Here is a 25,305-nt window from a genome sequence, read left to right as displayed (position 1 = left end):
ATGTTCTAAAATTGATCATGGGGTTGTATGTACAACTATGTGACGATACTGCGAGCCAGCTATTGTATACTTCATATGATTTGTGAGGTGTGTGAATATATCGCAATAAAACAGAAAAAAAAGATTAAAAAAAAATCCTACCAATTCCACTTGGTATCAATGCACAGAGTGCAGATTCCACCAGGTAAATATCCTTGCTCTTTCAAAAAGGTTTATATTATACTTCAGCAACCCCCTATAAACTTGAGCCACTTGACTGTTATTTAGATTCTGGCTCTGTGTTTATTATCTCACCAAATGCAAGGAATTAGTGAAAAAATTCTGATATCTACAGCAGGATGGGGTGAAGATGCTGTCATTTGCCCAGCAGCATCTCTCTGTAATTCTAGATTTTAGGTATGTATGGGGTATTTTCTCCACAAATAGACCATGAAATGATATTAAAATAATTATCTACAAATTTTTATTGCATGCCTATATCTAACATTAATATACTGGATAAAATAAATAAATATTAATTATTTGAAAAAATAAGCCTCTAGAATAACTCAAAGGCAAGAGACTGAGGTAACTGTGAATGCCAGATTTAAGATCCTTACCACAACACAGAAAGATATATGTACTATACAGAGTAAAATATATGCATTCTCTTTCTGAGGCAAGGGCAGCTCTTTTGCTTCTCTCTAAACATTTTTAATTTATCAGCCTTAGTGACAGTTCTTTAACATTAAATCATTTCTGAATTTTGTAATTCAAACATCCAATGATAACGTGATTTTAAAATATCAATAAAAAAAGATCTTACCATCCTTTGCACTGTCGAAAACGACAACTGAGACATTAGTAGAAGGGTTTTTTGGTTTTGCAACATTGAATATGTCACTGGCAGAATGAAAAGAAGGATAAAGAGATGGCAGGTCCTTTAGTGTGATATTGGTCGGCAGGGCTGGGTCCAGGACAAGCATTGGCACCTTAATGCAGTGTGTCAGCAAACATTCTAGCTGCTTCTCACTAGAAAGAAACACCAACAGGCTTACAACTACATTCTCAAAAATTTCATCAACATTGAAAAGTTTGTATGTGCTGCCAAACTTTCCAGATTTTTTTCTGTATCCTATAAAAGTCAACTTTAATAAACAAGGAATTGTATCCTAAAGAACATAAAAATCTAAGTTAGCAAGTGTAATATAAAATTAGTAAGCAAGGGCAATTCTAAAGATGACACTTTCAATCATCTTATTAATAAAATAAGATTGCCACCAAAATTTACTCACTCAAAAATGCACAAGAAGCTCTTCACTACCATCATTTTTAAAATTGTTCATAATTATCTTCTTGACCAAAAGGGGGAAATGAAAGGAAATGAAATAAGCTTCAGTGGCAGAGAGATTCCAAAAGGAGCCGAGAGGTCACTCTGGTGGGCACCCTTATGCACAATATAGATAACCCTTTTTAGGTTCTAATGAATTGGGGTAGCTGGCGGTAGACACCTGAAACTATCAAACTACAACCCAGAACCCATGAATCTTGAAGACGGTTGTATAAAAATGTAGCTTATGAGGGGTGACAATGGGATTGGGAAAGCCATAAGGACTACACTCCCCTTTGTCTAGTTTATGGATGGATGAGTAGAAAAATGGGGGAAGGAAACAAACAAACAAACAGACAAAGGCATCCAGTGTTCTTTTTTACTTTAATTGCTCTTTTTCACTTTAATTATTATTCTTGTTATTTTTGTGTGTGTGGTAATGAAGGTGTCGGGGATAGATTTTGGTATGAATGTACAACTATGTAATGGTATTGTGAACAATCGAATGTACAATTTGTTTTGTATGACTGTGTGGTATGTGAATATATCTCAATAAACTGAATATAAAAAAAATTGTTCATAATACCAATGAATCCCATTATCACACAGATTACAGAGTAGGAAAATTCAGGTTAATACTATAATTTTATCAGATACAACTTACTAATTTCATTTAAAATACAATTAAATACACTGGATTTGAAATACAGAAGCAAACGAAAGTAAAAGTGAAGCAACTATGAAAATGTGCCAATATAAGTTTACATGAGTTATTTTCATTTAAACATAAGACATATCAATAAACAAACTGACAAAGGACATGGCTAGATAATTCACAAAACAAGAACTACAACTAGTTAAACATATATAAAATTGTTCAACCTTACTAATAATCAAAGCAATACAAATTAAAACAATGAGATATTACCTTTTATTTACTAAATTAACACACCCCCCAAAAAAAATATTTTTGTGGGTACAGTAAACGTCTTCCTTCCAAATACTGCTGGTGGTTTTCCAAATTGGTACAACCACTTAGTAAAGCAATCTGGTAATAGGAATATCTAGGCCCATAAAAACCTACATATATGCTTCAACTTCATAATCTTACTTCCAGGAATTTAGTCCAAGTGGGCAGAATGAAACAAAACAGGAAAAACGAAATGCTCCCAAACAGAAAATGCCACAGACCCAAATAAAAAATATTACAATATTTTCTATAATGAAAATATGGAAATGTCTGATATTTAATAAATTATAGTATAGTCTCAATTATTAAAACTGAAAAATATGAAGCATGAGGATTATGTGTCAACATGGAAATCTATATGATAAAGTAAACTGAAAAAAGTAAGATACAGAATTGTATCTACATTATAGCCAAAAAACATGCATGAAAAGGAAATAATAAAAATGACAGTAGTTGTTATGTTAGGGTAGTAGAATTATGTAAAGTTTTCTTTTTGCTTTCCCCTCAATCTTTCTTTAATGCTGCATTATTTATTTAAATCATTTAAAAATAACGGTATTAACATTAATATAATTTATAAATAAAGCTATATAGCTAATATAAAGGGATGATTCAGAAGGTGGTTTTCAATCTTGAAACTCTTCAGGATCATCTCTATGAATATGAATAACTGGGTTTTTTTTTTTTTTAAAGTCAATGGTTAAGTGGGGAAGCAGTAATTAGAGATTTCCACTTGCCAGTGACACAGTCTGGTTTTAAGGGCCTATGAGTCACGTATGACTCAAATCAAGACGGATACATCTAATTCTTGTCATTGAACTAAATCCCCTTTCTAGGTCCTTAAATATAAGACATAAAATTTGTGACAGCTTTTAAAGATAAGGGCCTATATATTGAATACATAATTAAATGTGGATACAAAGTCTATAAATCAAAACACTGGGTATAAGGTAGAGTTTAAGTAAACTAAGAGAAGAATGCCCCAAGAAAGATTAATAGGAACTCTAGAGAAGACAAACCTTGGTACCCAGACTCTTCCAAAAATGCTAAAGCTTTGTTTAGCTAGAACCTGAATAATCAAGAACTCACAATCAGCCATGCCTCCGTACTGCAAAATTTTGCCTTTAATGGCTGCACTTGATTTGAGGACCAAAAACTAGCAAAAGGATCAAATATGAGCAATAGAGTAAATACAAAATGCTATGTATCTAACAAAAAAAAGTAATAATCTGGAAATTTGTCTTCAATTTTTATTCCTAAGAGGAAAACTAAAATGCTTACCTTTTCTTAGTTGGTTCCGTTGTGTTCTTCCCAAGGATTTCTCTACGAAAAGCAAAAACAGTTGATTAAGTATGTGTGGGCAAGTGCTAATCCTTAAATGTGAATAAGAGGTTGCTTACAACATTGATTTTCTTGGTTACTCTACTGGAACAAATGTATTGGGAGGAAGTACTATACTGCAGATAACTTTTTAAATGCATAATAAATTATATTTCGATGAACGATTATGTACCACATTGTAGCTCTCACAGTAACCAAGCAGTTTACATCCAATAAAGGCTGTTTACATTTTACTAGTAAAACATGTTATCAGGCTGTCAAAGTAATTTTCTGCAATGGAAAGGTCTTATATCCTCTAACAGAGAGGAAAAAGAGACAATTTGTTGTAGTATAACGTGGCCAGTGACCCACAACTGTGGTGCACCCATAACATTTATAAAGAAAGGGGTGAATGGGGACGTTCTCAGCAAATACTCCCGAAGAATCAGAGGGTAAGTTCATCAGCCAGGCCACTAACTCCAAAGGCTCTCCAGAGGCCTATTCTGTCTTCCCCAGATAAAGTAAATGAAATAAACAAAATGACATAAAAACAAACAAAAAAAACTCAAGTTCCTAACTCCATAATGTACTATTTGATCCTAAAATGAAAAAAGAGAATATACTTTTCCACTGCCCTTTTCAAATGGGAAAAAATTAAGTCTGTAGGCCTGTTTTATTTTTCAAGGGAATAACCTTGTCTCACCAGGAAGCTATTTTGCATGAGAACTTGTTTCATGAAGACATCAACACACCTGGGACTGACTCGGTGAGCAAGAAGTATAGGGCTCCCCCAGGAGGCTCCCACCTTACTAGAGTGCCAGATTCATAAGACTGCCATCATACAAAGGTGAGGCCAGAACCTCGCAGAAGAGGCTAGACATCCCTCGGCATCAAGAAACCAGGGTCAGACAATGGCCAAAATCTCGTAAAGGCATGAATTTGAGACAGAATTTTGTTTGGATAATGTTGTGGACATCATCTCATCTTTCTCAAAAATATTGTTCCTGTATGGGTAGGATTTTTCTTGCATTTTGTTTTTTAAAAATCAGTTTTACCTCATTGCTTTCTGTTCCTCCTTCATCTGGTCTCTGACCTGCTGAAGTTCCTTGAGTAGTTCAAGATCTGTGCCATTCACCCAGGTGTAGACCACATCAATGGGCATGGGCAGACAGAGCCTAGGGCAAACCCACAAGTCCTCCAGCATAAATGCATTTTCCCAACACATTTAGGAATAAGTATATTCTAAGTGCTTAAACTCAGAGGTTATGAAAAATCAATGAAAGGGTAACCAAACCATGGCATGTATCACAGAACTGTTTTCAAACTGAAACCAGGAATTGGGGGGTGAGGCTGGGGGGGGTTGGGAAGAGAAAAGGGTTTTTATAATTCATTGAGTATCTTCTCTGTGCTATGTATCTATGCTAGACATCTAATGTAATTTACATCATTTGATTCTCACAACCACACTGTAAGGAGGTTGATCTCACCCCAAAGGTAAAGATTGAGGGATGGGGATGGGATGGGGCTGTTGGGAGCCTGGTCAGATTAAATAAACTGCTATGGTCCAATACTTTAGTAAATGAAAAGAGCTGGGATACAAAAAAAAGGCCGACATTAAAAAGAAATTAAAAGCTTAAAGAACAAAGCTATCAAAAGAAAAAAAAGTTATCAAAACAGCCTATAATGAAGACCTAGCCCTATTTAACACTGCAGCCTTCCCATGCCCTGCCGCCCCCAAGCCCAGCCTTCCCAAGCCTCCTCAGCCTACTGGGTTTGTTTGTTTTTTCCATAACACTTACCACCTTTCTTACATATTCGATAGCTCTGATATAACTGTCTCGAATGTCTTTTCTCTCATGCCTTCTTTGACCACCTTTTCCTTCCCTAATCCTCCTTTCTCCCCAGCCTCCTCCCCACCAAAGAGAATTTATTGCTTTACACAGATTCCATACTACCTTATACTCTCAGGGAGCCTTAGCACACTGTGCTGTACTACTTTTTATGCACATGCATCTTCCACAAGACAAGAGTACCTCTAGGGAAAGAATGGTATCATGCATTCTCTGTCTGCTTCATTAGTTATTTCCTCTCTTTTCTGTAACTTCATTCAGGCTTTCTCTCTCTACTGTTTACATTTGCTAAAATCTTCCTCATCTAGGTTTCTCTGCTTTAATCTATATCAATGGTTCTTAAACTTTAGTAGGCACTAAAATTACCTAGAGAGCTTATGAAAAGTTAAAAAAACAAAACAAAAAAAAAAAAGTTTCCCCCACTAAAATGTCAGTTCAACGAGTTGCTCTTGTTCACCACTATATTCCTAAGGCCTAGAATAGTGTCTGGTAAATGGAGGTTTAATAAGTATTTGCTGGATAAATAACTATTAGCTTATTCCATCAGCATATACATCAGTCTTTCCCATTAAAAAAAAAAATCTATCTGCCTCACACTATCTACATATAAACTACCCAAGGTATTATCACCCCCAACTTCCCAGGTGGTCCATGCTCAGACTAAAAATTAGTTTTAAAAACTGCTTAGAAAGGAGAGGCTAGGCCTCCCTATAATTGTGCCTAAGAGCCTCCTCCCGAATGCCTCTTTGTTGCTCAGATGTGGCCCTCTCTCTCTAGCTAAGCCAACTTGAAAGGTGAAATCACTGCCCTCCCCCCTACGTGGGCTCAGACACCCAGGGGAGTGAATCTCCCTGGCAACGTGGAATATGACTCCCGGGGAGGAATGTAGACCTGGCATCGTGGGACGGAGAACATCTTCTTGACCAAAAGGGGATGTGAAAGGAAATGAAATAAGTTTCAGTGGCAGAGAGATTCCAAAAGGAGCCGAGAGGTCACTCTGGTGAGCACTCTTAGGCACAATTTAGACAACCCTTTTTAGGTTCTAAAGAATTGGGGTAGCTGGTGGTGGATACCTGAAACTATCAAACTACAACCCAGAACCCATGAATCTCTAAGACAATTGTATACAAATGGAGCTTATGAGGGGTGACAATGGGATTGGGAAAGCCATAAGGACCACACTCCACTTTGTCTAGTTTATGGATGGATGAGTAGAAAAATAGGGGAAGGAAACAAACAAACAAACAGACAAAGGTACCCAGTGTTCTTTTTTACTTCAATTGCTCTTTTTCACTTTAATTATTATTCTTGTTATTTGTGTGTGTGTGCTAATGAAGGTGTCAGGGATTGATTTAGGTGATGAATGTACAACTATGTAATGGTACTGTGAACAATCGAATGTACGATTTGTTTTGTATGACTGCGTGGCATGTGACTATATCTCAATAAAATGAAAATTTAAAACAAAACAAAAAAAACTGCTTAGGTGATATATTTTGCTTTTAAAAAGGTAAAAAAAAAAAAAAAAGATAAGAGAATTGCACAATCCAAAGCTTTCCTGTAAATGTAGTTATCTGATATTAAAGATTTTTTTTTTAATCAAAATAAGAGATAGCCATACCTGTTCAATTGAGGAAAACAACATAAGCATTTAATTAATTTATGTACTGGCTTTAAAAATAAGGTTGTATCACATGATCAATTTAATTCCCTGGTGTAAACTAACAATCCTAAACAGATCGTGTGATCTGCTCAAGGTCAGTGAGTCAATTGTTTTTCTATTATTAGACGTGGTCACACTAAGTCTGAGTCTTTCGTTCTTACCGCGAGACCACTATCTTAGGAAGCAGATGAAAAGGAAACCTTTATCTTAGAGCTAAGACTAAATGTCACCCATGACTCAGATCTAAAGCAGTGGTGACTCTGATACAACTTTTATTTTAATCACTATTTAGTTTAAGTGAATAGTAAAGTCACTTAATAGTCATTTAGTTTTACATTCTCTAAAGTAGGCAAGAAAACATATAACTGAAATAGTATCTTGGAAACAAAGAGTTGCATTTTTACAGATGACGGAATTGAGCCCCAAAGACAATGTCTCACAATTAGTAGCAGTAGATAACTTACATATTCACTTGTTACTGTCATAAAGAATGGGATTTTTTTAAATTTGGGGGTAAATAATAACACCATAAAAATCTGTAGCAAAATTAACAAAACTTCCTATAAGCACTATGGTATTTTAAAAATATATTTAAACATCTGATCCATTTATTTGTTATCACCAAAACTAGGCAATTCTTAACATCCCTACAGAAAAATCAAACTATATTTTAGTGCAATCTAAAATTAGATGACATATTTAACACAAAAGTTTAAAACAATATTTTAAAATAGAACAAAAGTACTTGATTAAAATTGCTGACCTTGATATCTGGGTTTTCTGAGTTAGCTTTCTTTCTAAAAGTTTGAGGCCCCTTCAGAACAGGAGCTGATGTGTCTGTGCACCACCTGCATGTAGCAAGTACATGGCATACAGTAGGGACTCAATACATGCTTGAGTTTTAAAAAAAAAGTCAATCAGTTCTGAACTTTTCTTAGGAAAATCAACTGCTGTTAAAATGAAAATTAGAGCGAGTAGAAAAATTGCTTTTCAATAACAATCCTTTAATGCAGGAGCTCTTAGTGTGGTCACCAGACACAGCAGCTTCAGCGTCACCATGGAACTTGTTGGAATGCAATTTCTTGGGGTGCCTCTGTGACCTACAGACTCAGAAACTGGGGTTGGGACTCAGTCATCTGTGTTTATTCAAGCCCTCTATGGGACTCTGCTGCAGTTTGAGAACTGCTACTTTAAATGAATAAGTCTCAAACTTAACACTCTTAAAAATAATTAGGAACCCCAAAGAGCTCTTGTTTATAGTTTATAACAACATTTGCCATGTGACAAATGTAAACTGAGACATTTAAAAATACTTATTCAGTTAGAAACAAATAATAAATGTCTTCACATGTTAGCATGAATAACTTCTAAAGGAAATAGCTATATTTTCCAAATCAACAAAAAAATTTTAGTGAGATGAGAGGTGTTGTTTTACATTTCTGCAAATCTCTTTAATATCTGGCTTAATAGAAAAGCACTAGAATCTCTTATCTTATTCTGTACTCAATCTGTTCTTCCCATGTTGTTTTGGTTGAAATACATGAAGAAAGTCCAAGCTCACCCAGATAAGCAGTAAGAAAGTGGAGGAGTATCTTAATAGCCTTTTCAGATAATAGTGGATATTCTTCCTTGATACTATAACCAAAATAAGGGATGGTTTCTTTAAGGTTAGTTGCAATGTGGAATCTGAAACCACATCATTGAACTTTAAGTGCTTTTACAATTAAAATCATTTGGTCTTTTTTGCACTTTGAATGGATCTTTTACCCATGCAAGATTCTGAAACATCAGGCATTGGTTATTTAAAAATATTAGCTTCCAGAGTTATGCAGATCTGCCAAATATTCACCTATTTCCTTATATAATATTATAATAACTAAGGTTAATTTTTGGAAAACCATACAGATCTCATCAGAAAAGTCTTTAAGATATCGTGAAGGTGTCAGTATCATGGTAGTGGAAACCAATTTTCCAAACTTCTAATCTTCACTCGAAGGCTCAAATTTTATCATTGGCAACAAATACTATTAGCTGTTTTCTATCAAGTAGCAGGATCACTTCATTCTTCTTCAAGAAAATAACTGCCAAATAACCAAGTCTGACCAATCATGCTGTGTAAGTTGCCCTCTCAAGTAACAATGGTGTTCCATGAAAAGAACAGCCAGTTTACTCTGCAACTCAAACAACTACACAAGTACTTTTCCTCAAGCCAACCACAATATGTAGCCAAGTGATTTATGCATGCTTCCCATTTCATCACACAGAATATTAAAAAGATGTGTATTCGAGCTTGCTATTTGATCAAATAATTATTTCTTCATCAAGGACATTTTTAAGTAAAACTAGACTTTTGTTTTTCCTCCTGCAAATACGTGATAATGAAGAATACAATGACTACTAGTACAGTTTGGTTCTGCTGCCTTGAATTCATGCTAAGGTGCAAGCAGTTTACCTACCACTGCTTTTACACCATCAGTGCAAATACCAGCATGGAGGAGAAGGCAAATAACATCTTAGTATTGTTATAAAAATAGTTTTGATTTCACAGACCCCTGCAAGAGTCTCAGGGACCCCCAAGAGCCTTTCAAAACTTATGCTTTAAAGGATTCTAAGGGAAAGATCTAGAGTTTCCCTATTTTGCTAGGTACTTGTTTACAAGCTGCCTCCCCTCCTAGGCCAGAAACTTCTTTATGGCACATAGTTATACCTCAGGTTCTAAACGGGGTAAGGCTCAAAGATTCAATCTTTGCTGAAGGAGCAAGTTCAGGGATGTCATTCATGCCTGACATGCTTTAAGGACCAAAGTATAAAGGTTTAGGTCAACTCGAAGAATCCCACGGCCCTTCTTTATTCAGCTGTTCAGAACTATAATAGTGCTTGACACCACACAGTCTGATTAATATGGTTATTTTAAAAACTATTTGAGAGAAACCACATAAAACACATAACAAATGAACAGAGGAACAAGGAAATGCCTCTAAGGAGGAGGACTAGGAGATACACAGCCTATGGGTTCTCAGAAAACTCACAAGCTACTAAGAAGGTGCCTTAATCAACATTGATTGTCACCTACAGTTTACTTTGGTCTCCTCCTTCCTACAGAGTAGGGGGAAGGATTGACAGGACCTAACCTCAGAGAAGAATGGAGAGTCGGGACCCAGGGAGCCTTCCAGTTACAGCCTCTGGAAATTAGACTAAGATCCTCTGTGCTATTAACCACCTTTGTTAACTAACCCATGTTTGTTGTGGTCACCTTGTAGTGATAAGATTACCCTGTATCACTGTATCACTTACATGGTAGTGATAAGATGTATAATGAAAAGGGAAGACAACTGAGACTGCAAAAAGTGGATAAATCAAAAAGGAGAAGACTCAGTTTATTTTTGAAAGTTAGGAGGATCATCACAAGAATCCAAACAAAAGTTCATTAATAGTGATTTCCTGGGTGAGTGAAAGTTGGAAATGGAACAGAGAGAGACTTATTTGTTTCATTTTTCTGTATTGTTTGAACTGTTGCCAACTATATATACATATATATACATATATATATATATACACACACACACACACACACACATATATATATATATATATATATATATATTTTACTTGTATGATATAAATCTATTGTAAATAACAATGCTACAGACAAAAGCCAAAAAGGACCTGGGTGATTGACTTCACCTTCTATTCTGAAGCCTGTTTTGTGAGGGAGGAGAAAAATCCCCAAGGAAAAGAAAGGGTAAAGGCAGCATTCAAGGTGGGTGCATGAAGACACCTGGCCTTAAGGAGAGAAAGACACAAGCTGTGAGCTGCTCCTCACTTCTCACAGTGAGGAGAGATGTGGCGACCATGAGGGTTAACAGGCAGTGTTAACAGAACCCCGGCAAGGACTCAGAACTGGCCACCTAATAGCCACCCAGTTTCCTCATCCTACAGGAGGGATGAAATTACGTTTTTACCTCACAGAACTGGGGTAAGGATAAAATGTGATCATGTAACAAAGTGCTCAATCTACTGCATAGCAGGATGACTCTTTGGGTCTCTGTTTTGTTTTTGGTTTTTTTTTTCATCTATAAAATAAGGGGCAGAACTACAAGGTTTTTTCAGATGGGAGTAGTCTTGAATAAGTTAAACTATATCCATGACTTGGAAAGACACCTTCATGAGTCATCATTTAAGTCGAAATAACCGATACTCTCCAAAATAGATCTCTTCTCACCGATTCTGAAATGACTTTCCAGCAACATTGTCTCTATAGGAATCAAACAAAACATGGTATTGATCTCGGCTCCATTCCAGAACTACCTACAAAAGAAAACAAAAAGAAGAAACAATGTGATTTATGTTCATAAAAAACTAAGAGTATATAACTTTCATTTCATTTTAATTGCATTAGGAATTGCTAAAGGAACAGGTAAATCAATCAAACTTTGTTCATTTACTTAGTGCCTATCACATACCAGACACAGTGCTAGATCCAGATGACTAAGCTATAGTTCCTGTCCTTGACAGCCTAAAAAGATTTAGTGTCTCACTGTGCTGGGGATGGGGTAGGAGGATATTGCTGGTTTGGATGTATTATGTCCCCCCAAATGCCATTTTCTTTGAGGAAGTCTTGTGGGAGCAGACGTATTAGTGTTGATCAGGTTGGAACCTTTTGACTGAGTGTTTCCAGGGAGATGTGACCCACCCAACTGTTAGTGACACCTTTGGTTAGAGTGTGACCTCTTGACTGAATGTTTCCATGGAAATGTGGCCCCACCCATTCAGCATGGGTCAGCTTTCAACGGCTGTCTTCAAAATGTGCCTCTCAGCTGCAGCAGTGAGCTCCTTTTGTCTGAGATCTTATATAGGACTCCAGTGATTTAATTAAGGCCACAGAGGAAGCATCCCTCTTCCTTGCAAACATCTAATCTCTGTCCATCTGCTCGGGATCTCATCAACTCTCATTTTCTCAAGTCTTTGCCTCCTTTCTCTTTCCCTCTTAAAACTATTATTCCCACAGCATACAAACGCACTCCAGTATCTTGGGTAAACCTTCCCTTTACTCCACATCTCCTCCCAGTCAGTGCCTCTTCCCCAAACTCCTTGCCCCTGTCAGGGTCAAATATCTTTAAGAAACCATCTCCTACTCTCCTATTCACCTTTCAACCCACTCCAGTATCACTTCTACCCTCACCACTTCAATGGCCTTATCAAGGCCCCAGTGTTGCCAAATCCAGTGACATTTTTCTGATCTCCATCTTAAATTCACAGTAGTTGACCAGTTCCTCCTTTCTAGTTTCCTTCTTGAAACACTCGTCAGTTTTCCTCCCACAACTCTGGTGGCTTCTTTCCAGTCTCCTTCATCATTTCATCCTCTTCAAAGTGACACTAAGTGTATTCTTTCATTCTATCCCTCTCCCTGGAACTTCTTCATCCCTATCCAACACCTTGGCTTCTTCCAGCTTTCTAGTCTACCACTCTTCTACAACTCCAGTCACTCAGTTTGTATTCAGCTGGTGGAAAGAAGAGAAAGGGAGAGGACATGCCTATCCTTTAAGGAGACTTCCTGAAACATGTACCTACCACCGTTATTTTCAGTGGTCAGAAGTTAAGTCACATGACCACATTTAGCTACAGTGAAGACCATGTGGACTGTGTACTCTAATACTGCTCATTTCTTTTCATGGTATCAGGGTCTTTATGATCCAGCTTCTGCCACATTTACAACTTCATTTCACTGGGATACTTCATAAACTGCACAAATTAAATAATTTCTCAATCAATGTATTTATTTAAAAACATTTACTGAGGGTCTAATGTGCCTGGTACCAGCTTTACAAAGACAAATAAGCTAAGTCCCCTAACTTCAATGAACTATATAATCAATTATTTTAAAAGAGAAGTTTATTGCTGGCTACAGCTACACTGAAGGAGGAGAACCTGACCCTTTCCAGGAAGGCACCAGAAAAGACTTCACAGGGGAAGCAATGTTTGAGCAGAGTCTTAAAGGATAAACAGGAGTCTGTTAGCAGATCAGTTGGATAGAACAGGGTATGTTAGAGGGACTTGCTACCAGACTGGATGGAACAGTAAAGGAGAAGAGTGACTGCCAGGTTTTCACTGTTTTCAGTATAAGTGACTGAATGAATGGTGGGGGCCATTTAATGACATGGGAGGAACAGGAGTATTGGGGGTGAAAGCTGGTGTTCCATTTCAGTCAGGGAAAATTAAAAGTTAACGTGCATACAACTTGCCTCTCCAACTAGAATGCATATTCCTGGAGGAGAGGGAACAAGCTCTAACTTTAGTATCACACATAGCATCAAAACCAAGAGCAGATACATTGACATTAAATGCCATTAACTTTGATAAATGCAGAGTATGTACCTATTTTCAATAACTTTAAATCAAGAATACAATTGTTTCAATTTATATCAATTTACTAAGCACATACAGGCATACCTTGGAGATACTGAGAGTTTCGTTCCAGACCACCACAATAAAGCAAATATCTGAACAAATTGAGTTACACAATTTTCTTGGTTTCCCAGTGCATGTAAAAGTTATGTTTACACTACACTGTAATCTATTAAATATGTGATTGCATTACATCTTAAAAAAATAATGTACATTCCAGGGGACTTTCAGGAAAATGGTGGAATATGAGAGGCAGAGCAAACATCTCCCCTGTGGAATAACTAGAGAAAAGGCACCAACGACCAGGACAGCAGTTCCAGGATATGAGTGGCCAGAGAAGGACCTCTACAATATGTAGCAGGGACTTGGTTCAAAGAGCAGAGAAATTACGTCTGAAAGGATGGGGTGAGTTTATTCAACTGGGACCACTGCAGGGGCTGGCAGCTGCAAGTCAGCCAACAGAGCAAGGGAGGGAGAAGCAGAACCATCTCAGCAATTAGCTGGGGAGATAACCCTTCTCAGCCCTGTGGCCAGGAGCTCCCCTGAGCGAACTCAGAAAGCAGTGGACCAGTGTTGACCACACACAGAAAACTTGGTGCATTTAATCTTTCTCCATGTAAGCCCAGGGTGTACATGGGCAATGAGGCAGGGATAAACAAGGGTGCCACATGGAAGCACCAAGAGCCCTCCCTTACCCCAGAGGCTCACAGGCACATAGAAGGCAGGGACCTTAAGGGCCAACTAAAAGTGGTACACTACTGAACTACCTGAGAGCTGGGGAGAATGAGACTCACAGCCACACAACCCGAGAGTGGTCCACTCAGAGGGCTGGAAATCACCAGATCCACTGTGCCCTTAAACGGACTCTCTGACAAGATGCACAGGGCCCAGTCCCCACCCTCAGGGTTGACAGAACCCAGTGCACATGAAAAACTGCTGCAATGATTGGATTTCCACCAAGCAGCAGTCAGGGAAAAGTGGGCTTGAGGGGAAGAGGCGGCTTAAGAGTGCCATCTCCTGGAAAGACAGGGCGATGCACTCCAGCAAGCTGAGGTTCTGCCAAATTTTAAAATGTCCAAATACTTCTGCATTTCCCAAAATAACCTTATCAACATAATCAAATGCCAGGAAGTCAACAGAAAATCACAAAGCATATGAAGATTACAGAAGACATGGATGAGCCAAATGACCAAACTAAAACACCAGAAAAAAAAAAGCCAGAAGACACTGCCCTCCCACCACCTTCTGCTGTTCCCAGGCCCAAGGCAGAGGTGCCCTTCGGCCTCCTGTTTATCTGTTTGCCTTTTACCTGCATTGAAGTTTCAGCTGAGAAACCAGCCCCACCAGTCATTGAGCCCAGTATAACATACTGCCCCATCACCCTGTGGGCTTCCAGCTGCTCCCACAAAGTCAACAGTGCCTAGGAACAATGACAAGAAGGAGGAAGGGACTGCAGGGAGTCTGAGAGCACACTGAGTTCCCTGGCACAACGGGGGAGGGGGGTGGGGGCAGGGCGAGTGCTGGTGGCAGCAGTGACTGCAGGGCTGGCGTTCCTTTCTGTGGACAGATGAATATGCCAGAGACAAGACATGGCTCTGGGGACAACTGGGGACATTTGCCTTCCCTGCCACAGTCAGCCTAGAAGCCTAAAGTGACAGGACCAGAAGGGTTTGGCCCAGCTCTGCTGCCATCCAAGCACTGATTAATTCATCGATTCATTCATCCATCCATTGAATTAACACACTGAGGCTGTGGCATCCCTAGACATCCCTGAAGATCGAGAAAGTGATTAAAGAGGAAAGGGTAGCAACTGACAAGATGGGATTTAACAAAGGATTATGCATACTGAATCATTACATATACACACACACACACACACACACACACACACACACACACACTCACACATATATATATTTTTAGATGCTAGGGTATTAGAATAGCTGGAAGGAAATAACTGAAATGGTGGAACTGTAACCCATAGCATTCTTTGAAATTTGCTCTATAGCTATGTGTTAAATTGTACTTTGAAAGTTATCACCTTTCTGTATATATATTTCACAATAAGGAAATAACAGAAATTGTGGAACTGTAAACCATAACATTCTTTGAAATTTGCTAACTACTTGTTAAACTGTACTCTGAAAGCTATCACTGTTCAGTATATATGTCATATTTCAGAATAAAAAATGTATTAAAAATAAAATAAACATAAATTTTTAAAAAATTGAAAAAAAAAAAAAACAGAAGAGACACAGAATGTGGAGCAATTAATCAAAGAAGTACACACAGATATCCAAAATAACTTCAACGGGTTACCTAAAAACATAAAAGACATCAAGAAAACTCTAGAAGAGCATAAAGAAGAATTTGAAAGAGTAAATAGAAAAATAGAAGATCTTACAGAAATAAAAGATACTGTAGATCAAATTAAAAACATACTAGAGAAAACAAAAAGTGAACTAGAGGACAAAGCAATTGAATATTAATGCACAAAAGAACAGATGACCTAGTTGGAAAAGGAAATAAAACCAGTTATTTAATCAAAAAAACAGATGATGAAAAAAATAAAAAAACTTGAAATGGAGCTTGGGGAAATGATGTACAACATAAAGCACACAAATATAAGAATCATTGGTGTCCCAGAAGCAGAAGAGAAGAGTAAAGGGCTAGGAAGAGTATTTGAGGAACTAGTTGGAGAACACTTACCAACTATTGTAAAAGACATAAAGATGGAAATCAAAGAAGCCCAATGAACTCCATTAGAATATATCCAAATAGACCCACTGTGAAACACACACTAATCAGATTGTCATGTGCTGAAGAAAAGTAGGAAGTCCTAAAAGCAGCAAGAGAGAAGCAAGTCACCACATACAAGGGAAACAACATAAGACTAAGTACTGACTACACACGACACTTTGGAGGAAAGAAGGCAGTAGTATGATATATTTAAGATTCTGAAAGGTAGAAATTGCCAGCCAAGAATTATTTAACCAGCAAAGCTCTCCTTCAAAAGTGAAAGAGAGTTTAAAATTTTCACAGACAAATCACTGCCCTCCCCTCTATGTGGATCTGACACCCAGGGGTGTAAATCTCCCTGGCAGCATGGAATATGACTCCCAGGGAGGAATCTAGACCCAGCATTGTGAGATGGAGAACATCTTCTTGACCAAAAGGGGGGTGTGAAATGAAATGAAATGAAATGAAATAAGCTTCAGTGGCAGAGAGATTCCAGAAGGAGCCGAGAGGTCACTCTGGTGGGCACTCTTACGCACAATTTAGACAACCCTTTTTAGGTTCTAAAGAATTGGGGTAGCTGGTGGTGGATACCTGAAACTATCAAACTACAACCCAGAACCCATGAATCTCAAAGACAATTGTATACAAATGGAGCTTATGAGGGGTGACAATGGGATTGGGAAAGCCATAAGGACCACACTCCACTTTGTCTAGTTTATGGATAGATGAGTAGAAAAATAGGGGAAGGAAACAAACAAACAGACAAAGGTACCCAGTGTTCTTTTTTACTTTAATTGTTCTTTTTCATTTTAATTATTATTCTTGTTATTTTTGTGTGTATGCTAATGAAGGTGTCAGGGATTGATTTAGGTGATGAATGTACAACTATGTAATGGTACTGTGAACAATCGAATGTACGATTTGTTTTGTATGACTGCGTGGTATGTGAATATATCTCAATAAAATGAAGATTAAAAAATAAATAAATAAATACTTTCAAAAAGTAAGAAAAGTCAACAACAAAAACAAAAACTGAAACTTGCTGTAGCAGGTTGAATAGTGTCCCCCAAAATTCATGTCCACTGTAACCTCAAAAGGGGACCTTATTGGGAAATAAGGTCTTTGCAGATGTAATCAGTTAAGATGGGGTTATGATGGATAAGGGTGGGCCCTAAATCTAATGACTTGTGTCCTTAAAAAAGAGAGGGCACACAGAGACTCAGAGAAGAAGGCATGTAAAGATGGGGGCAAATATTGGAGTGAAGCAGCTACGAGCTAAGGAACACCAAGGACTGCCAGGAGCCCACCAGAAATTAGGAAGAGGCAAGGAAAGAGCCTTCCTTTACAGAGAGAGCACAGCCCTTGATTTCAGACTGGTAGCCTCCAGAAGTGTGCAAATAAATTTCTCCTGTTTCAAGCCACCAAGTTTGTGGTAATTTGTTCTGGTGACCTGGGACAGTAATATTTTTTATATTAGATATTGTTTTCAAGGACCATTAGCAATAAACCAAAGACCCCAGGAACAGGTTGGAGAAACACTAACTAATGTAAAATCAAGTCTCCTTTCCTCCACGAAGCCTTTCCACATTCTTCAGTCCAAATCAACTATTATCTTTCTGGAACTCTAGGTAACTTTTATCTCTACCACTTACTCAGAAATTAGTTACTCATCTCCTGGTGACATCTCTTGCCTTCCATCATTTAACTTTCTTATTGTTATTTCCTTTCTCCCATGTTAATCTCTATAAACTGTTTTGAGGGCAGAGAACTGACTACAATTCTACTTATCCCTAACTCATGCCCAGCCTAGTTCCTTCTAACATCATCTTTTTTTAAAATGCAATTTTACTGAGATATATTCACACACCAGATAATCATCCAAAGTGTACAATCAATGGTTCACAGTATCATCATATACTTGTGCATTCATCACAACCAGTTTTTGAACATTTCATTACTCAAAAAAATTAAAAAATAAAAATAAATATTTAGAAGAACACCCAAACATTCCATACCCCTTAACCCCTCATATTATTTATTCATTTTTTGTCTTTATTTTCTTACTCATCTGTTCATACACTGTTGATAAAGGGAGTATCTATCAGTCGCAAGGTTTTCACAATTACACAGTAACACCGTAAAAGCTACATAGTTATATAATCATCTTCAAGAATCAAGTCTACTGTGTTACAGTTCAACAATTTCAGGTATTTCCTTCTAGCTATTCTAATACACTACAAACTAAAAAAGGATAGCTATATAATACATAAGAAGAACCTCCAGAATGACCTCTTTACTCTATTTGAAATCCCTTAGCCACCGAAATTTTATTTTGTTTCATTTTCCTCCCCTCTTTTGGTCCAAGGCGGCATTGTCAAACCCATGATGGCAGGGCCAGACTCATCCCCAGGAGTCATGTCATTGCCAGGGAGATTTACACCCTTGGGAGTCATGTCTTATGTAGGAGGAGGGCAGTGAGTTACCTGCAGAGTTGGCTTAGAGAGAAGGGCCACACCTGAGCAACAAAAGAGATTCTCTGGGGGTGATTTTAGGCATAATTATAAGTAGGCTTAGCTGCTTCTCCTTTGCAAGAATAGGTTTCATAAGGGTAAGCCCAAGATTGAGAGTTTGGCCTATTAAATTGTAACACCATCTTTTTAATAAGTATCATCTGGTCAAGGTAGGAGTGACATTGGGGAAGAAGATGGGATTTGGGAATCTGGACACCTTCTGAGAGAACCTCCCAGTTTTCCTACTGAGTAGCTACATATCTTTGGGCAGGTAATAATGTTCAGGCCTCAACTTCCTCATCTGTAAAGTGGGTACAGTATCTATCTCATCAATTTGTCATGTTGCTGTAGTAGGACAGTGATTCATGCATGAAGTGGGTGAAACAAGGGTATGAGGAGCATGATGGGGATTACTAGAAGTCATGAGTAAACAAAGCATATCTTCCTGAACCATCATTTTTATAACGGCAAGATATTTAAGACATTACATTGATAGTAACATAGAGGCAAATGTTTTACAAAGAAAAATATAAAATTCACATGATTTTTACAGATAACATGATGGCCTTCAGAAGAATTTCCTATTTGCCATTTCGAGCTATTCCCCCAGACTTCTCAGAGTATGTACTATTCTGCTATTTAGAGTACTTTGTTGGGAAAGTGTGAGATAAATGAACTAAGATACTACTTATTAAAATACTAAATAAGCTATGAAATACTATATAAACAATGTATCATTAATAAAGAAATGTAAACATCATCTGAGGATAGTTTATTCCACTAGTAAAAAATGTTTTATCACTTCTAAGTCACCATTTTAATAATGGCATGCAAGGTATAATTACTCAATTATTGGTCACTATTCACAAAAATAGCAGCCAAAGGCAACCTAATTTGTTGATCCCAAAGGCGAAGGGGCACACATACACACATTCACTGGGCACCAACATAGCAGGAGCTCTACCCAACATGGACATGCTTTACCACGATGAACCCACAGGACAAAGTACAAACTGGGGCAGACGATATGATGGCTCATTTTACACAGAGACCCTAGGATATGCAGGTGTTGTGTGGTGAGATTTGAATCAGCCTGACTCCAGAGTCCAAGCTCCTGTTTACCTTTGCCCAGGCTCCGTTTCACTAGAATGCCTCCTCTGACATTTACACAGAGCTCACTTTGTCAAGTACACATGAATATGGTCATTCAACCAGTTCTGGATCTGGTGTATTTACCCTCAATTCAAAAACCCAAAATTATTTCTCTCGCATGTTTATAAATAACAACAGGTCACCTATTATGCATATGTTTTTACTCAATATTTTTTAGAATGTCTAGTAGCTCTTTAACTGGTTTGTACACACAAATGGTAACACTTTCAGATAAATTTTTTAATTATAAACTAGGAATGCTTTACTTTTAGATTTTTACGATCCCAGCACAGGATCAAGTGTGTGCCTTTGGTAGAAAAGTAGTGAATGAAATGAAACCCCATAATCCTTTATATCTGAGGAACTACCCAGTTAAGGAAAAGAGGGGAGATAATTATTAGGAAGAGATCTGGTATACAGTGGAAAGATCATTAGATTTGAAACCAAAAGACCTAAGTTTAAATCTGGCACTTATCAGTAAATCTAGGGCAAGTCTCCATTCTCAATTTCTTCTTCTGTAGAAAGAGGATATTATTACCGCTTGTTTCACAAGACTTTTTTGATGAATAAATGAGGAGTGCAAATCATATATGGCTGTACAACAGTACTTACATGCAAACGGTTTACGTGTCTCCTAAAGATAGGACTTACAATGCTGCAATATAATTTACCTGTTTAAATGTCTGTCTATGCCTCTTGAGCCAGTCAAGGCCAGGGACTTGATCTCTTTCTTAATTTTATTCCCAGAACCTTGCATAGTACCTGGCACAAAATCAATAAACTTTGTCAGAATAAATGCATAAGGCTACCAGTTTGCAAAATAAACACCTTGGAACAGCCCTCCTCTCCACAGTTTTTCTCCAAAATATTTTGCTTTCAGATCCATTCCCAGATGGCCAAGGTAAAGTCTAAAGAACTGGAATTATAAAGAGACAACAGCAGGTCTAGGTATCCACGTATACAAAACACTCTCTCAGTAAAAAGCACAAGTCCCCTTGGATCTTGTCAATGTTTTGAGTGTAGCAGAAATGTGGCAAAGTGCCCTGTAAAATTTAAGGTCTCAGGACACTATTTTCAAGCAATGAGAATGCTAATAACACTGATAGAGCTTTTCATATATTGGTGATCACATCAGAAATTCATAATTTTCCTATTCTACAAGAGGCTCTTCATAGTTTCTGAAGACAAAATTTGTTTTGCATTAAAAGGTGCTAAAAGAGAGGCAAGCTGTAAAGATGTTCCAAGCTTTATCTTTTCTACTAACCCTACTCTTCCGTTGATACCATTCAGGAAGTCAAATACGCTTATCACTTTTTTTTTAACCATATCTGATTAGAGATACTGGTTTTCCCAATACAAAGTGGTTTATGAGTGCAATGAAGCAGAATTTTAAAAACAAAAATATTAACCCATTTCATGTTAGGAGTTGAATGGTTATTAAAAACCAGGTTGATTGCCAGGTGAACTCACTGCCCTCCCCACTACGTGGGACCTGACTCCCAGGAGTGTAAATCTCCCTGGCAACACAGGATATGACTCCCAGGGATGAATCTGGCCTTGGCATTGTGGGATTGAGAACATCTTCTTGACCAAAAGGGGGATGCAAAATGAAACGAAATAAAGTTTCAGTGGCTGAGAGATTTCAAATGGAGTCGAGAGGTCATTCTGGTGGACATTCTTACACACTATATAGATAACCCTTTTTAGGTTTTAATGTATTGGAATAGCTATAAGTAAATACCTGAAATTATCAAACACCAACCCAGTGGACTTGACTCTTGAAGGCGACTGTATAACAATGTAGCTTACAGGGGGTGATGGTGTGATTGTGAAAACCTTGTGGATTGCACTCCCTTTATCCAGTGTATGGATGGATGAGTAGAAGTGCGGGGACAAAAACTAAATGGGGGGGGGGGGTAGGATGGAGGGGTGGCTTAGGTGTTTTTTTTTACTTTTTTTTTTTATTCTTGTTCTTGTTCTTCCTACTGTAAGGAAAATGTTCAAAAATGGATTGGGGTGATGAATGCAGAACTATATGATGTACACCATAGATGACTGTATGGTATGTGAATGTATCTCAATAAAACTGAATTTTATTATATTAAAAAAAAAAAACCTGGTTGATAAATGAGACCTGATCAAAATTAACTTACACACATCAAAGGACTTTATCATGATAGTAAAAAGATAACCTATAGAATGGGAGAAAGTATTTGGAAACCACTTATCCGTTAAGGGTTTAATATTCAAAATACTAAAGAAATCCTACAACTCAACAACAAAAAGACAACCCAAGTTTAAAAAAACAGGCAAAAGACTTGAAAAATAGGCATTTCCTCCAAAGATATACAAATGGCCAAAAAGCACATGAAAAGATGTTCATCATCATTAGCCATTAGGGCAATGCAAATCAAAACCACAATGAGATACCATTTCACACCCTCTAAAAATGGCTACTATTAAAAAAAAAAAGGAAAATAACAAGTGTTGGAGACAATGTGGAGAAATAGAGACACTTAATCATTGGTGGTGGTAACGTAAAATGATGCAGCTGCTGTGAAGACAATTTGGTGGTTCCTTAGAAAGTTAAGTCTAGAATTACTATATGACCCAACAATCCCACTTCTAGGCATCTACACAAAAGAATTGAAAGCAGGAATTTGAACAGATATTTGTATACCAATGTTCTGATACATGCAACAACATGAGACTTGAAGACAACATACTGAGTGAAATAAGCCATACACAAAAGGACAAATACTGTATGATCTCATGAATATGAAATAATTAGAAACTAGAATATAGGTTACAGGGGCCAGGGTGGGGGTAGGGAATGGGGATTAAATGCTTAAATTGTATAGTGTTTCTATTTGGGGTGATGGATAAGTTTTGGTAATAGATGATGGAGATGATCAACATTGTGAACATAATTAACAGCACTGAATTACATATTTGAATGTGGTTAAAGGGGGAAATTTAAGGTTGTGTACATGTTGCTACAATAAAAATAAAACAAAGGACTGCACAACACAGTGAACAGTAATGTAAACTATGGACTATAGCTAATAGTACAATTATTGTAATATTCTTTCATCAGTTGTAACAAATACACTACACTAATGCAAGGTGTTAGTAACAGAGGAGCATAGGGGAGCTCTGTATTTTATGCATGATCTTTCCGTACACTTACAACTTTTCTAATAAAAAAATACATATATATATATTACAACTGGGTTAAATTCTCTTCTTCATATAAATTAAAGGTAATGATCCAAACCCAGAACACATTATTACTATTGGCTCAAACACTAATTAAACTCAAAGGCACTCTTTTTGACTATGTCTACCTTCTTTGAATTTTTCATGCATTATATTTGTTGAATATTATTTCTAGGGAGCAAAAAATGGAAATCAGGCTTTGTCTTCAAGGTACTGACATCCCTGATAAGGACTAATCATCTATCTGCATGAAATGACTTAGAACACTTATTGTTTAGCTTTTAAATGAGTGCAGATTTAAACAGATTAAACATTCTACTAGCTCCATATCCTTGCCAATACCTTGAATTGTATTTTAAAATTTAGCTATTTTAATTTGTATACATCGATTTCTCATTGCACTCTGATTCTGCATTTCCCTGGTGTCTACTGATGTTGTGACTCTTTCCATGAAAGTACTGGCTATGTCCTCATTTGTGAAGCATTGCTGAAATCTTCTGCTGATTGTTTTTATAATTGGGTATTCTCTCAGTTAAAAATAAAAATAGTTTAAACACTGCCAGGGGAAAAGAATGATCATGGGTAGGATTAATCACAACAGACTTTTCCTAGGAAAGAGAAGTGAGACTTCCAAGGAAATAACAGAGTAAAGAAGGATTTGTTTGCCAGTTGGAGTGGAGAGGACAAAATAATGAAATAAATGGTACCAGAAGGCATAATTAAGAATGTCAAACCTTTGACAGTGCATTTTACTATATGAAAGTTATATCTAAAAGAATTTAAAAAAAAAAGGAAGAAGCTTCTAGAAAACACACTTAGCTAAAAGAGAAGGGGGAAAAAAAAAGAACCATCAAAATTACCTTCAAATTGAGTCGATGGAGGCATTGCAGTTATTGATAATGTTCAGATCCAGGTAATACAAGAATGAAGGTGTGAGGTGGGGTGATGACATTTAATTGGCGGAAAGGTGGTCACAGAACTAGAGTAAAGGCTGTTGCAAAGATCATACATACTGAAATGATGGAAATAGTCCTGAAAAAGAGTAACAAGTGAGCCAGAAGCTAAAACCTTTAAGGAATTTGGGAGGTGCGATAGGGAGCAGAAATGGGTAGTATTCTTGATGTCTTAAGAGCCAAGAAGTCGGTGTTTTGGGGAAGTAGAATTGTCTAGAAGTAAAAATGAGCACAAGAGCCAGCTCCCCTGTCCCCAAGCCCACTGGTATAATGGGTATGGAGGATAAATCATACTCCCCACAAAAGGCATGTACAGATCCTAACCCATGGTCCTGTGGCTGTGCCCATTTGTAAACAGGACTTTCGGAGATATAATTAAGGTGTGCCCAAACTAAATGAGGGTGGGCCTTAATCCAATATAGCTTAACTCCTTTTCAGGAAAGGAAACTGGACACAAAAAAAAGAAGCCATGGGAAGAGCAAAAAACCAGAAGTCAGTGGAACCTGGAGGAGGAGGGAGAAGACATCACCATTTACGTTGCCATGTGACAGAAAAGCCATGGACCAAGTATTGCCTGTGGCCAGTCCCAGAAAGCCATGGTCTTTGGGGAGAAAGAAATGCCTTGCTGATGCCTCAATTTTGGACTTCTCTTAGTCTCAAAACCATGAGCCAACAAATCCCCATTGTTTAAGCCAAAAAAACAAAACAAAAATCTTCAAAACATATTCAAACTGACTTTCTGGATATACCCGGGCTTGCTTGTTTTACTGTCCAGAATTTTTAGAATCACAGAATTCTAAAGGACGAGCCTTAAATCCAGGATCCTACTCCGCAGCCAGTGTTTTGAGACCATGAGTCAGTAGCCCTGGACCTAAGCCCCAGTTTTGTGACTTTTTAGGCAAGCCACGAACCTCTCTCAGCTTCAACTGTAAAAATTAAAATAATAATAATAGGGTTTTTATGAAGAAAATCAAGTAAGCTGATATTTATCCAAATACCCTGACTATAAAGTACTATAGGAAGTACAAGGTATTACAAAATAAAATTGGACTATTCAGTACCTCCAGGGTCTCTCAACCTACTGAATACAAATATGAAACAAATAACAAACTACAATATAATATGTAAAAACCAAAATAGGAACAAAAGAGTGGTTGAACCTGGTAAATATTCTATTATAATTAGCAAACCAGAAGCTAAAACTACTCAAATTAA

The 25,305-nt window shown here is 37.4% G+C and overlaps 1 protein-coding gene across 2 annotated transcripts in view; it reads right to left on the bottom strand.

Moving 5' to 3' along the window:
* The window catches only part of GNPTAB (N-acetylglucosamine-1-phosphate transferase subunits alpha and beta), an 89,887-nt gene that overhangs the window by 43,717 nt on the left and 20,865 nt on the right, over nt 1-25,305 (bottom strand). Inside the window, exons 2-5 of one of the 2 annotated variants that reach the window (XM_037846669.1) lie at nt 11,335-11,420; nt 4,655-4,774; nt 3,561-3,602; nt 806-1,011 (exon numbers count right to left, since the gene is read on the bottom strand). In XM_037846669.1, the coding sequence (XP_037702597.1) occupies nt 806-1,011; nt 3,561-3,602; nt 4,655-4,774; nt 11,335-11,420 (454 nt within the window). The remainder of the gene's footprint in view (nt 1-805; nt 1,012-3,560; nt 3,603-4,654; nt 4,775-11,334; nt 11,421-25,305) is intronic. The other variant, XM_037846670.1, reaches the window with a different exon arrangement.

Source organism: Choloepus didactylus, chromosome 8 (genome assembly GCF_015220235.1).
Source record: "Choloepus didactylus isolate mChoDid1 chromosome 8, mChoDid1.pri, whole genome shotgun sequence".
NCBI lineage: Eukaryota > Metazoa > Chordata > Mammalia > Pilosa > Megalonychidae > Choloepus > Choloepus didactylus.
This window is presented reverse-complemented; position numbering and strand designations above follow the sequence as displayed.